Below are 13,713 nucleotides of genomic sequence, written 5' to 3' on the forward strand. Positions count from 1 at the left end.
CTCTCCCCACCCCCCCCCCGAGCAGCTCCCTGAGCAATATGGACCAGTACGGCCCAGTCCCTGGGCAGTACCAAACCAGTATCTCCCCCTTCCGTGGCCAGTACGGGACCAGTAAAACCCAGTTTGCTCAACAGCGTCAAACCAGTATGGCCCACTTCCCTGGGCAATATCGGACCAGTACAGCCCAGTTTGCTCGGTAGTATCGGCCCAGTATGGCCCAGTTCCCTGGGCAGTATCGGACCAGTACAGCCCAGTCTGCAGGCAGTGCTGTGCCAATAGCTCCCAGTTCACCCAGTGCTCCCAGTATCCCCCAGTGCCCTGGGCCGGCTGCAGAGCTGGGCTCTCCCGTGCAGTCTCAGTCCAGTTGCTCCCAGTAACCACCCAGTTGCTCCCAGTTTCCCCCCCCACCTCCTCCCAGTTGCTCCCAGTGCCCCCTGGTCACCCCCAGTCTCCCCCCAATTGGTCCAGTCTCCCCTCCCCCCCCTCCATTGCTTCCCCCCCAGCGTTCCCAGTCACTCCCAGTCGCTCCCAGTCCTCCCCCCCCCATCACTCCCAGTGCCCCCCCATCGCTCCCAGTCACTCCCAGTGCCCCCCCCATCACTCCCAGTCCCCCCCCATCGATCCCAGTCGCTCCCAGTCGTCGTCCCCCATTGCTCCCAGTGCCCCCCCCACCCGGCCCCGTTAATGAATGTCGGTTAATTTGGGGGGGGGGGCCGGGATCGTTGGGAGCCCCCCCCGCCCCGCCCCGAGAACGTGCAGCGCCGGGTGCCCCCCCCCTTCCACACCTAGACCACGCCCCCTTTGTACAGCCCCGCCCCCTTGTACAGCCCCGCCCCCTTCCCGCAGGCCCCGCCCCCCTTCCCGCAGGCCCCGCCCCCTGTACAGCGCCGGGCGCCGCCCCCTGCATGGATTTTTACGGAAATTTCGCTCTTTAAAATAAAATTGAATCTCTGGAAGTGGCGCCGGGGCGGGGGGGGGGGCGGGGGACGGGGGGGTGTAAGCAGGAGGGAACACGGGGCGGGGGGGGGGGGACATGGGGGGACGTGGGGGGGACACAGGGGATGGGGGAGACACAGGGGGACTTGGGGGGGACACGGAGGACATGGGGGGACACGGGGGGACATGGACGGGGGACAGGGGATGGGGGGACATGGGGGGACACGGGGGATGGGGGGGCTATGGGGGGACCCGCCGTCACTATACCTGAGGCCCTTAGCAACCAGCCAGGCCCTTAGTAACGGGGCAAGCCCCTCCCTGCAGGCCACCTCTCCCCTCCCATTGGCTGCCAGGCCTGTCAGTCGCGCAGAGAGGCGTGGCCAGGCGCCCCTCAATCCCGCTTGGTTCTGCCCCGCCTCAAAGAGGAGGCTGTGACAGCTCATTGGTTACCGTGGCTGCCTATCAGCCAATTCAGGGCTGTCCTGGCTCTCATTGGCTGTTCCTGGCTGCCAATCACGACGCCGCGGCGGACTGCGTCCCAGCGTCCTATCGGATTGGTGGTTTGGCCCGTCCCTCAGGCGCGCGACCGCTGATAGGCTGCGGCGGCGGCGAGGGGCGGGGCTAGCCCGGGCGGGGCGGGCGGACGGGCGCCGCCGCGGCGGAGGGCGGAGGACAGGAGCGGAGCGGAGGGAGCGGCCCCGGCCCGGCGCGAGCGGCCGCCCCGGCCGCCATGGAGGACGGAGTCTATGGTAGGCCCGGCGGGGGCGGTGACGGGGGCCGTTTGGCCCCCCCCGGGATGGGGGAGGAGGGGGGGGGGGGCTCTGGTGGCCGCGTGGGTTTCTGTCCCGAGGTGGAGGGGCGGGGTCACGTGACAAGGCCTCACCACTCCCCTCCCGCGAGGTTGGGGGGGGCCGTGGTGGGCGAAACCATTCAATGGCGGGGGTGGGGGGGTGGGGGGGGATGGATGTGGCCTCTCATGCCACGCCCCCCGTTTCCGCCAGGCCACACCCCCTTTCCGCGAGGCCACGCCCCTCCGTCGACCCGTCCCCTGCGCGTGGAGCTGCGTGTGGGCGGGGCTTACGTGGGGAAAGGGCGGGGCTAAAACGGTTGGGGGCGTGGCCTTGGACGTGTCTTTGCAGAAGAGGGGCGTGGTTATACCAGAGAGGGCGGGGTTTGTCGCCAAGGGGGCGTGGTTAAAGTTAAGGAGGCGGGGCTTGGACTTGGCTCTGGTTCTGTTTCCTGGGGCAGGGAGAGGGCGGGGCCTCTGGAGAGGGGGCGGGGCCAGGGGGGGGGGCGCGGCGGAGTTGTGACACCCCCCCACCCCCACCCCCCGCCTTCCCCCCGGGACCTCCCTAGTGCCCCCCGACCTGACGGCGGAGGAGCGGCTGGAGCTGGAGAGCATCCGGCGGCGCAAGCAGGAGCTGCTGGGGGAGATCCAGCGCCTGCGGGAGGAGCTGAGCGAGGCCATGAGTGAGGTGGAGGGGCTGGAGGCCAACGAGGGCAGGTACCCCCCAAATATCCCCTCCCAGGGCCCCCAGCTACCCCACCGAGACCCCTGAAACCCTCCCAGGGACCCCAGATACCCCCCCAAGACCCCTGAAACCCTCCCAGGGCCCCCAGATACCCCCCCGAGACCCCTGAAACCCTCCCAGGGCCCCTCAATACCCCCCCCAAGACCCCTGAAACCCTCCCAGGGCCCCTCAATACGCCCCCCCAAGACCCCTGAAACCCTCCCAGGGCCCCTCAATACCCCCCCCAAGACCCCTGAAACCCTCCCAGGGCCCCTCAATACCCCCCCCCGAGACCCCTGAAACCCTCCCAGGGCCCCTCAATACCCCCCCCGAGACCCCTGAAACCCTCCCAGGGCCCCTCAATACCCCCCCCCGAGACCCCTGAAACGCCCCCAGATACCCCCCGAGACCCCTGAAACCCTCCCAGGGCCCCTCAATACCCCCCCCCGAGACCCCTGAAACCCTCCCAGGGCCCCTCAATACCCCCCCCCGAGACCCCTGAAACCCTCCCAGGGCCCCTCAATACCCCCCCCCGAGACCCCTGAAACCCTCCCAGGGCCCCTCAATACCCCCCCCCCGAGACCCCTGAAACCCTCCCAGGGCCCCTCAATACCCCCCCCCGAGACCCCTGAAACCCTCCCAGGGCCCCTCAATACCCCCCCCAAGACCCCTGAAACCCTCCCAGGGCCCCTCAATACCCCCCCCCGAGACCCCTGAAACGCCCCCAGATACCCCCCGAGACCCCTGAAACCCTCCCAGGGCCCCTCAATACCCCCCCCGAGACCCCTGAAACCCTCCCAGGGACCCCAGATACCCCCCCAAGACCACAGAAACCCTCCCAGGGCCCCTCAATACCCCCCCCGAGATCCCTGAAACCCTCCCAGGGCCCCTCAATACCCCCCCCGAGACCCCTGAAACCCTCCCAGGGCCCCTCAATACCCCCCCCGAGACCCCTGAAACCCTCCCAGGGACCCCAGATACCCCCCCAAGACCACAGAAACCCTCCCAGGGCCCCTCAATACCCCCCCCGAGATCCCTGAAACCCTCCCAGGGCCCCTCAATACCCCCCCCGAGACCCCTGAAACCCTCCCAGGGCCCCCAGATACCCCCCCCAAGACCACAGAAACCCTCCCAGGGCCCCCAGATACCCCCCCCAAGACCACAGAAACCCTCCCAGGGCCCCCAGATACCCCCCCAAGACCCTAGAAACTCTCCCAGGGCCCCTCAATACCCCCCCAAGACCCCTGAAACACTCCCAGGCCCCCCAAATACCCCCCCCCAGACCTCAGAAACCCTCCCAAGGTCCCTGCCTACTCTCTGGTACCCCTAAATACTCCTCCACCACCCTCAAATATAGCCGTGAGACCCCAGAAACCCCCTCAGGGACCCCAAATGCGCCCTGAGGACCCCCAAATAGCCCTCTGAGACCCCAGAAACCCTCTTAGGGCCCCCACATACCCCCTTGGCACCCCTAAATATTCTTCCAGGACCCTCAAATACGCCCCCGAGGATCTCAAATATTCCCTCAGGACGCCCCCAGCACTGCCAAATACTCCTGGTACCCCTAAATACCTCTCCAGGAGCCCCAAATACCCTCTCAGGACCCCCAAATATCCCCCTGAGACCACAGAAACCCTCCCAGGGCCCCCACATACACCCCGGCACCCCTAAATACTCTTGCGGGACCACCATACACCAGTGAGGCTCTCAAATGTCTCCCCAGGATGCCTAAATACCCCCCTGAGACCCCAAAAACCCCTTCAGGACCCCCAAATACCCCCCCAAACATCCCCCAGGACCCCCAGACACCTGTCCTGGGGTCCCCTGTACAGAGAGACTCCCTTCACCCGCCAGGATGTACCTTCCCAGGCATGGAGAGACCCCCAAAACCTGGCCCTGAGACCCCCAGTGTACCCCCCTGCTGCATGGGGTGGACCCAGACGCCCTGTGGACCCCCCCAAAATCTACCCCAGCATCCCTAAATACCCCCTGACAGCACCATGGTCCCCACCTCCGGGGGCTTTGGGTCTTCTCAGTCTCTGTCAGGGCCCAGGGGACCCCCAAAACCCTCCCCCAAAACTACCCCCCTGTCCGTGGGGACCCCAAAACTTCCTCTGAAGGTTTTGGGGGCTCCCCCTGACCCTGGTTTAACACCCCCCCCCCACCCCCCCCCCCCCCGCTTCAGCAAAACCCTCCAGAGGAACCGAAAGATGGGGATGGGCCGCAAGAAATTCAACATGGACCCCAAAAAGGTGAGGGGCTCCCCAACGCCGTGTCGTTCCCCCCTCCCCCTTCAATGTGGGGTTCCCGGATGCCTGGGGGTGTCGTCCCCCACCCCGGGTAGTCCCTGATGGTTTTGGGGTGCAGGGGATCCAGTTCCTGGTGGAGAACGAGCTGCTGCGGCACACGGCCGAGGACATCGCCCGCTTCCTCTACAAGGGCGAGGGGCTCAACAAGACGGCCATCGGCGACTACCTGGGCGAGAGGTGGGCTTCCTGGGGGGGGGGGGAGGGGCTTCCTCGGGGGGGAGGGGCTTCCTCGGAGGGTGAGGGGCTTCATGAAAGGGGGAGGGGCTTCCCAAAAGGAGTGGGGCTTCCCCAAGGACCACCCACCCCCCAGAGATGGAACCAGCCCATTGGTTTGAGGCTGGGGAAGGTTTGGGTGATTGACAGCGTGGTGGGCGGAGCTTATTGGAAGGGGGAGTGGCCTCATGAGGGGGAGGGGCTTAGTGGAAGGGGCAGGGCTTCCCCAAGGACCACCCACCCCCCTCCGGAGGTGGGTCCAGCCCATTGGTTTGAGGCTGGGGAAGGTTGGGATGATTGACAGCATGATGGGTGGGGCTTATGGTGAGGAGGCGGGGCTTATGGAAAGGGGAGGGGCTTCTCCCAGGACCACCGCCCCCCCCCCCCCCGAGATGGGAGCAGCCCACTGGGTTGAGTTTGGAGAGGGTTGGGGTGATTGACAGCATGATGGGCGGGTCTTCCTGGAAGGGGCGGGGCTTACTGAGAGTGGGAGGGGCTTTGTGAAGTGGGTGTGGCTTTGTGGAAGGGGTGGAGCTTCCCCAAGGACCACCCACCCACACACACCCCCCCAGGGGTGGGAGCACCCCCTTGGGCTGCGGCTGAGGGGGGTGGGGATGTCCTGGGTGATTGACAGCGTGGTGGGCGGGGTTTAAGTGGGTGGGTCTCGGGGGTGGGCGGGGCTTGGGGGTGATTGACAGCTCGGTTCTGCGCTCCCTCCCCAGGGAGGAGTTCAATATCGGGGTGCTGCACGCCTTCGTGGACCTCCACGAGTTCACGGACCTCAACCTGGTACAGGCGCTGAGGTGAGGGGGCTGGGGGGGGGCACTTTTGGGGGGTGGGAGGGGGCTCTTGCAGGGGGAGGGGGGGGTTGGCGAGACACCTGGGGGGCGCTGGGGACTTTGGGGGGGTATTCAGGGGTCCGAGGAGGGTTAGGGACGCCTGGGAGGAGGACTGGGGGGTCTGGGGGATCCCTTGAAGATTTTGAGGGGGCTCACGTGGAATATCATGGGGGGGCTGGGAGGGTCCCCGGGAGGATTTTGGGGGTCCCGGGGTGGATTTTGAGGATCTGCTGGAGGATTTGGGGGGATGATGGAGGATTTTGGGGGTCCCGGGGAGGATTTTGGGGGTCCCGGGGTGGATTTTGAGGATCTGCTGAAGGATTTTGGGGGTCTGCTGGAGGATTTGGGACGATGACGGAGGATTTTGGGGGTCCCGGGGAGGATCTTGAAGATCTGCTGGAGGATTTGGGGGGATGACGGAGGATTTTGGGGGTCCCGGGGAGGATTTTGAGGATCTGCTGGAGGATTTGGGGGGATGACGGAGGATTTTGGGGGTCCTGGGGAGGATTTTGGAGGTCTGCTGGAGGATTTGGGGGGATGACAGAGGATTTTGGGGGTCTGCTGGAGGATTTTGGGGATGACGGAGGATTTTGGGGGTCCCGGGGAGGATTTTGAGGATCTGCTGGAGGATTTGGGGGGATGACAGAGGATTTTGGGGGTCCCGGGGAGGATTTTGAGGATCTGCTGGAGGATTTGGGGGGATGACGGAGGATTTTGGGGGTCCCGGGGAGGATCTTGAAGATCTGCTGGAGGATTTGGGGGGATGACAGAGGATTTTGGGGGTCCTGGGGAGGATTTTGGGGCTCTGCTGGAGGATTTGGGGGGATGACGGAGGATTTTGGGGGTCTGCTGGAGGATTTGGGGGGATGATGGAGGTTTTTGGGGGTCCCGGGGAGGATCTTGAAGATCTGCTGGAGGATTTGGGGGGATGACAGAGGATTTTGGGGGTCCCGGGGAGGATTTTGGGGCTCTGCTGGAGGATTTGGGGGGATGACGGAGGATTTTGGGGGTCCCAGGAAGAATTTGAGGGATCTGCTGGAGGACTTGGGGGTCCCAGTGAGGATTTGAGGATCTGGTGGAGGATTTGGGTGACCTGGGGAGGATTTGGGAGATCCGTGGGGGAGGGGGGGGATGGTGTTGGGGGCCCTGTGGAGGTTTGGGGGGCAGTGGAGGATTTGGGGTGCCCCCCCTGTTTCCCCCCCTCCCTCAGGCAGTTCCTGTGGAGCTTTCGGCTGCCGGGGGAGGCACAGAAGATCGACCGGATGATGGAGGCCTTCGCCCAGCGCTACTGTCTCTGCAACCCCGGCGTCTTCCAGTGCACGGGTAGGGCCATGCTCCGCCCCCCCGGCCACGCCCGGCCACACCCAGCCACCCTCCAACCCCACACCCCCCCCACCATGTCCCCAAATGGGCCAGACACCTGGCTGTCCCCTCCCCCCCCCCAATTCACCCATGGCCGCTGGGGTCCCCCCTGGGTGACCTGGATGTTGGGGTCCCCTCCCCGTGACCCCCCCTGTGCTGCCAGGGTCCCCTTGGGACCCCCCCCTCCGGCTGTTAGGGTCCCCTGAAGCCCACCCAAGTCACCTGGATATTGGGGTCCCCCCCATGACTCCCACCCCGGCTTTTGGGGTCCCTCTGCACCCCCCCACAAGTCATCTGGATGTTGGGGTCCCCCCCGTGCCCCCCCTGTGCTGCCAGGGTTCCCTTTGGACCCCCCCTCTGGCTGCTGGGGACCCCCCCTCTGGCTTTTGGGGTCCCCCTGCACACACCCACCCCCCTAAAGTCACCTGGATGTTGGGGTTCCCCTGTGCCTTCCCTGTCTCTTGGGGTCCCCCCGTGTTCCCCCCAGCTGTGGGGGGGGTCCCCATGACCCCCCCATCTATTGGGGTCCCCTTTGCCACCTGGCTGTCGGGCTCCCCGTCCCCTTGCGCCTCCCCCTGCCCCCGTATGTCCCCTGTACCCTCCATGCTACCGGGGCCCCCCCATGCCCTCATGCCCCCCCCCCCAGCTGTGGGGGGGTCCCCCTATGCCCCCCCCCCAGCTGTGGGGGGGGGTCCCCATGACCCCCCCCATCTATTGGGGTCCCCTTTGCCACCTGGCTGTCGGGCTCCCCATCCCCTTGTTTTCTCACTGCTGTCGGGGTCCCCCCACGCCCCACATCCCCCCCCCCCGTCCCCTGGCTGTGGGGGTCCCCCCCGTGACCCCCCCTGCCCCCAGACACGTGCTACGTCCTCTCCTTCGCCGTCATCATGCTCAACACCAGCCTGCACAACCCCAACGTGCGGGACAAGCCCTCGGCCGAGCGCTTCGTGGCCATGAACCGCGGCATCAACGACGGCGGGGACCTGCCCGAGGAGCTGCTGCGGGTAGGGCGGGGCCCGGGGGGGGGCGGGGTGGGGCTTGGAGGGGCGGGGCCCGGGGGGGCGGGGCTTGGAGGGAGGGTGGGGCCATGCGGGTGGAGGGGTCAGTGCTGGGAGGAAGGGGGGGGGCATGGTCTGTGGAGGGAGCGTGGTCTGGAAGGGGTGGGGCCCGAGGGGGCGGGGCCAGGGGGCGGGGCTTGGAGGGAGGGTGGGGCCGTGAGGGATGGGAAAGACCTGGAGGAGCTGCTGGGGGGTGTGGTCTGAGGGGGGCGTGGCTTGGAGGGAGGGTGGGGCCATGGGGGCTGGAGGGGTCAGTGATGGGAGAGGCGGGGGGGCGTGGTCTCGAAGGGGCGTGGTCTGCGGGGTGGGGCTTAGAGGGAGGGTGGGGCCATGGGGGTGGAGGGGTGAGGGATAGGAGAGACCAGGGGGGCGTGGTCTGGAGGGGGCGTGGTCTCGAAGGGTGGAGGGTGGGGCCTGAGCAATGGGCGGGGCTGTGGTCTTGGGAGGCGTGGCTTGAAGGGGTGTGGCCGGGGGGCGTGGCTTGTGTCCCTGGGTTTGGCTATGAATGTGGGCGGGGCTTGTGGCTCTAGATGGGGCCGGCGGCTCTGTGGGTGGGGCCACTGACTATGGGCGGGGCTTGTGGGGCTGTGGGTGTGGCCACTGAGAGTGGGCGGGGCTTGTGGCGCTGTAGGCGGGGCTTGTGGCGCTGTGGGCGGCGCCACGTACAGACCTGGAGCCCCCGGGGGGTGGGGGGTGGGTGCTGCCCTAGGGGTGGGGTGGGGTGTGGCCGAGGTGGGCGTGGCCTGGGCCTGACCCCGCCCCCTCTCCCCCCTCCCCAGAACCTCTACGAGAGCATCCGCAGCGAGCCCTTCAAGATCCCCGAGGACGACGGCAACGACCTGACCCACACCTTCTTCAACCCCGACCGCGAGGGCTGGCTGCTCAAGCTGGGTGAGCCACGCCCCCTCCCTGGCCACGCCCCCTCCCGGCCACGCCCCCTCCCCCCTAGCCCCGCCCCCTCCCCTCCCCTGGGTCCTCTCTCTTCTCTGTCTCTGTCCCCTCTGCGCCTGCCCTGGGTCCCCGCTGCTCTTTACGGCTGTCCCTCCCCCCCGCCCCCCCCCAAAATGGGCAAGAACCAGCTTCTCCCAGTATCTCCCAGCCCTGCCCAGTCCCTCCTGAGATCTTCCTGGGCCTTCCCAGTGCCTCCCAGTTCACCCCTGGATGCATCCCAGTACCCTCTGGACCTTCCCAGTGCCTCCCAGCCCCACTCAGTCCCTCCTGAGATCTTCCTGGACCTTCCCAGTGCCTCCCAGTCCCCCCAGTTCACCCCTGGATGCATCCCAGTGCCCCTCTGGACCTTCCTAGTGCCTCCCAGTCCCCCCAGTTCACCCCTGGATGCATCCCAGTGCCCTCTGGACCTTCCCAGTGCCTCCCAGTCCCCCCAGTTCACCCTGGATGCATCCCAGTGCCGCTCTGGACCTTCCCGGTGCCTCCCAGTCCTGCTCAGTCCCTCCTGACATCTTCCTGGAACCTTCCCAGTGCCTCCCAGTTCACCCCTGGGTGCATCCCAGTGCCCCTCTGGACCTTCCCAGTGCCTCCCAGTCCTGCTCAGTATCTCCTGATATGTTCCTGGACCTTCCCAGTGCCTCCAGTGCCCCCAGTTCACCCTGGATGCATCCCAGTGCCCCTCTGGACTTCCTAGTGCCTCCCAGTCCCCCCAGTTCACCCCTGGATGCATCCCAGTACCCCTCTGGACCTTCCCAATGCCTCCCAGCCCCACTCAGTCCCTCCTGAGATCTTCCTGGACCTTCCCAGTGCCTCCCAGTCTCCCCAGTTCACCCCTGGATGCATCCCAGTGCCCCTCTGGACCTTCCCAGTGCCTCCCAGTCTCCCCAGTTCACCCCTGGATGCATCCCAGTGCCCCTCTGACCTTCCCAGTGCCTCCCAGTCCTGCTCAGTCCCTCCCCATGCCTCCCGGGGCCTTCCCAGTGCCCCCCAGTTCCTCTGTGGACCTTCCCAGTTCCTCCCAGTGCCCCCAGATGCCCTCCCAGGACCCCCCCAGTTCCCTCCCAGTGCTCCCCAGTTCCCCCAGGGGTTCGCGGGGGGGGGCGGTTCCCGTGTGGACGTGACTGACGTTTCCTCTCTCTCTTCCTCCGTCTGTCTGTCCCCGTCTGACCCTCCCCGTCCCCTTCACCCCCCCCCGCCCCCCCCAAATCCCCACCCCCCACCCCTCCCGCTGCCGACGCCCGGCCCGGCCCCCCAGGAGGTACGTATTGGGGTGGGGGGGGTGTGGGGGGGGCCAACACCCCGGGACTCCCCCCCCCGCCCCCCAGAAAAACCCCCACTGTGCCCCCCCCCAATCCCAGCATGTTTTGGGACCTCCCAGAATGGTCTGGGGCTTATGCCCCCCCCCAAATCTATCTCCCCCCCGCCCCCATCCCCTGCCTCAATCTGTCGTCCCCACCCCCACCCCCAGTTGCCCTTGGAGCCCCCCAAAATCCATGTGGCTCCTCGGGGACCCCTGGATCCCTCCTGAGGCCCCCCCAGGTGTCGTCCCCCCCCTCTTCCCCGACCCTCCTGCCCCCCCCAGCCCCCCCTGAGCCCCCCCTGTCCCCCCCAGGCGGGCGGGTGAAGACGTGGAAGCGGCGCTGGTTCATCCTCACCGACAACTGTCTCTACTACTTCGAGTACACCACGGTGAGACCCCCCCACACCACCCCAAAACCCCCCCTCGGGGTCCCCCCTGACTCCCCCTTGGGCATCCCCAAACCGCCCGGGGGGGCCCGATGCCCTCTGCCCCCCCCCCCCCCAAACCCCTCTGGGACCCCTGAATCTCCCAAATTGACTGGCTTTTTTGGGTACCCCAGGGTGACACCCCCCCCCCCCCCCCCCCCCCCGCCCCAGGGACCTCCTGGTCCTGTCTGGGCCCCCCTTGACCCTCTTGGGGACCCCCCTTATGCCCCCCCGCCCCTGGGGGCCCCAAAGACCCCCCATACCCCTCTGGACCCCCACTCCAGGGACCCCACTGAGCCCTTGAGGGCCCCCCCAAACCCCCAGGGTCCCCTGGGACACCCCAACCCCTTGGGGTCCCCCAGAGACCCACCCTTGAGTCCCTTGGACCCCCCCCCCCCCCCAAACCCCCTGGACTTCCCCAGGGACCCCCCCCAAGCCATTTAGGGCCCCCCTGGACACCCCCAGGGACCCCCTTGAGCCTCTGGGGACCCCTCCAACCCCCCCCTTGACATCCAGGACCCCCCCCAGGGTGTCCCCTGACCCCCCAGGGTCCCCCTGAACCCCCCCAGGGTCCCCCTGAACCCCTTAGAAACCCCAGGGACCCTCTGAAGCCCCTGGGGGGACACCCCCAGAGACACAACACCCACCCCCGGACCCCCCCTGACCCCCTGTGACCCCCCCCCAGGATAAGGAGCCACGGGGCATCATCCCCCTGGAGAACCTGAGCATCCGCGAGGTGGAGGACCCCCGCAAGCCGGTGAGCCCCCCCGTGTCCCCCCCGGGCTCCCCCTGTGTCCCCCATCCCCATCGCTGCGTGTCCCGAGGACCCCTTCCCCCCAGATTTGGGGGGGGTGGAGGGGGGGGGCATAGCCGTGCCCCCCATCTCCCCCCAACAAGGGGCTCTATTCCCCCCTGGGGTCCCCAGTCCCCCCCCATCCTTCCCTGTCCCCTAATCCCCTCTTGTGTCCCCCATCTGCCCCCAAACCCCCCATTGTCCCCACATGTCCCCGTGTCGCCCCTCCCCAGGACCCCCCCAGATTTGGAGGGGGGGGCGGGGGCAGGCAGCCGTGCCCCCCACCTTCTCCTCCATCTCCCCCCAACAAGGGGCTCCATTCCCCCCCGGGGTCCCCAATTCCTCCCCCATCCCCCCCATCCTCCCCTGTACCTGACTCCCCCCGGCCCCCGCCGGCCCCCCTGGCCCCCCCAGCCTGACCTGTTGCCCCCCCCCGCCGCCCCCCCCCAGCACTGCTTCGAGCTCTACATCCCCAACAACAAGGGGCAGCTCATCAAGGCCTGTAAGACGGAGGCGGACGGGCGGGTGGTGGAGGGGAACCACGTCGTCTACCGCATCTCCGCCCCCACCCGCGACCAGAAGGACGAGTGGATCAAATCCATCCAGTGAGCACCCCAAAAAACCCCCCCCCGGCCCCCCCAGATCCTCCCGGGGGGTCCTCACCATCCTCCCCCTCCTCCCAGGGGCTTCCTATGGGGTGAGGGTGCAGAAAGATGCTGTGGAGCATCTGGGGGGGGGTGAACCCGCGACCAGAAGGACGAGTGGATCAAATCCATCCAGCGAGCACCCCAAAAACACCCCCCCCGGCCCCCCCCAAATCCTCCCGGGGGGTCCTCACCATCCCCCCCCCCCCCTTCCCAGGGGCTTCCTATGGGGTGAGGACGCAGAAAGATGCTGTGGAGCATCTTGGTGGGGGGCGGGGGGTACCCGGGCGTCTGGGGGGGTCCCAGAGGGAGGGAGCACCCCAAAACCCCCTCTTGGGGACCCCCCCAATCCTCCTGGGGACTCTCAACCCCCCCCCAGGCACCCCCAAATTCCTCTGGGGGGGTCCTCAACCCCCCCCCTCCCTCCTTGGGGCTTTCTGTGGGGTGGGGATGCAGGAAGACGCCGTGGAGCATCTGGGGGGACCTGGGCGTTTCGGGGGGGGTGCAAGGGGAGGGGCCACTCCAAATCCCCCCCATGGACCCCCCAAACCCCCCCCCCGGGGACCCCCCCAATCCTCCTGGGGCCCCTAAATCCTCCCGGGGTCCTCGAAGTCCCCCAGGGCTTCCGATGGGGTGGGGATGCAGGAAGATGCTGTGGAGCATCTGGGGGGACCGGGGGGGGGGGTGTCCCTGGACGGGGCGGGGGGGGGCACCCCGGGGGGGGGACACCCCAAAACCCCCTGGGGCACCCCAAAAACCCTTCGGGCCCCCCCCCCGCAGGGCGGCGGTGAGCGTCGACCCCTTCTACGAGATGTTAGCCGCCCGCAAGAAGCGCATCTCGGTGAAGAAAAAGCAGGAGCAGCCCTGAGAGGGGGGGGCCGGGACCCCCCCGGGACCACGAGGGACCCCCCCCGGACCACGAGAGCCCACCGGGACCACGAGGGACCCCCCCGGACTGTGAGGGACCCCCCCTGGGATGCCCCAGGACCAGGAGGACACCCCCGGGACCCCCCGCTGAGGACCACAAGGGGACCCCCCAGGACCACAAGGAGGCCCCCCCGGGCCCCCCCAGCATCACGAAGGACCCCCCCAAGGACCACAAGGACCCCCCCCCCAGCACCACGAGGGAAGCCCTGGGCCCCCCCAGCACCACAAGGGACCCCCCCAGACTGCGAGGGACCCCCCCAAGGACCACGAGGGACCTTCCAGGACCACACGGACCCCCCCCGGCCCTCAAGGGACCCCCCCCCCCCCCCCCCCAGGACCATGAGGGACCCTCAAGGTGACCCAGGACCACCAAGAGACACCCCCCCGGTGCCACCCCCCCCCCCCCCCCCCCCCCCCCGCCAAGGGACAATGGGGGACCCCCACACAC

General features: G+C 67.8%; 1 protein-coding gene across 2 annotated transcripts; it reads left to right on the forward strand.

Annotated features, from left to right (window-relative positions):
* Positions 1 to 1,550: 1,550 nt before the first annotated feature.
* Positions 1,551 to 13,351, forward strand: LOC141737252 (cytohesin-2). Of its 2 annotated transcripts, none has more exons than XM_074571914.1 (12): positions 1,551 to 1,685; positions 2,293 to 2,440; positions 4,633 to 4,699; positions 4,815 to 4,933; positions 5,692 to 5,772; positions 7,019 to 7,131; positions 8,026 to 8,174; positions 9,008 to 9,120; positions 10,787 to 10,865; positions 11,587 to 11,658; positions 12,178 to 12,299; positions 13,119 to 13,351. In XM_074571914.1, the coding sequence occupies exons 1-12, from the start codon at positions 1,667 to 1,669 to the stop codon at positions 13,204 to 13,206; spliced, it is 1,170 nt and encodes a 389-aa protein (XP_074428015.1). In that variant the 5' UTR covers positions 1,551 to 1,666; the 3' UTR covers positions 13,207 to 13,351. The 2 variants fall into 2 exon arrangements, with proteins under 2 accessions (XP_074428015.1, XP_074428014.1); XM_074571913.1 differs by having other exon boundaries at positions 9,008 to 9,119; positions 10,789 to 10,865; positions 12,145 to 12,299.
* Positions 13,352 to 13,713: the final 362 nt, after the last annotated feature.

The sequence above is a fragment of the Larus michahellis genome, unplaced genomic scaffold (genome assembly GCF_964199755.1).
Source record: "Larus michahellis unplaced genomic scaffold, bLarMic1.1 SCAFFOLD_326, whole genome shotgun sequence".
In the NCBI taxonomy this organism is placed as follows: domain Eukaryota; kingdom Metazoa; phylum Chordata; class Aves; order Charadriiformes; family Laridae; genus Larus; species Larus michahellis.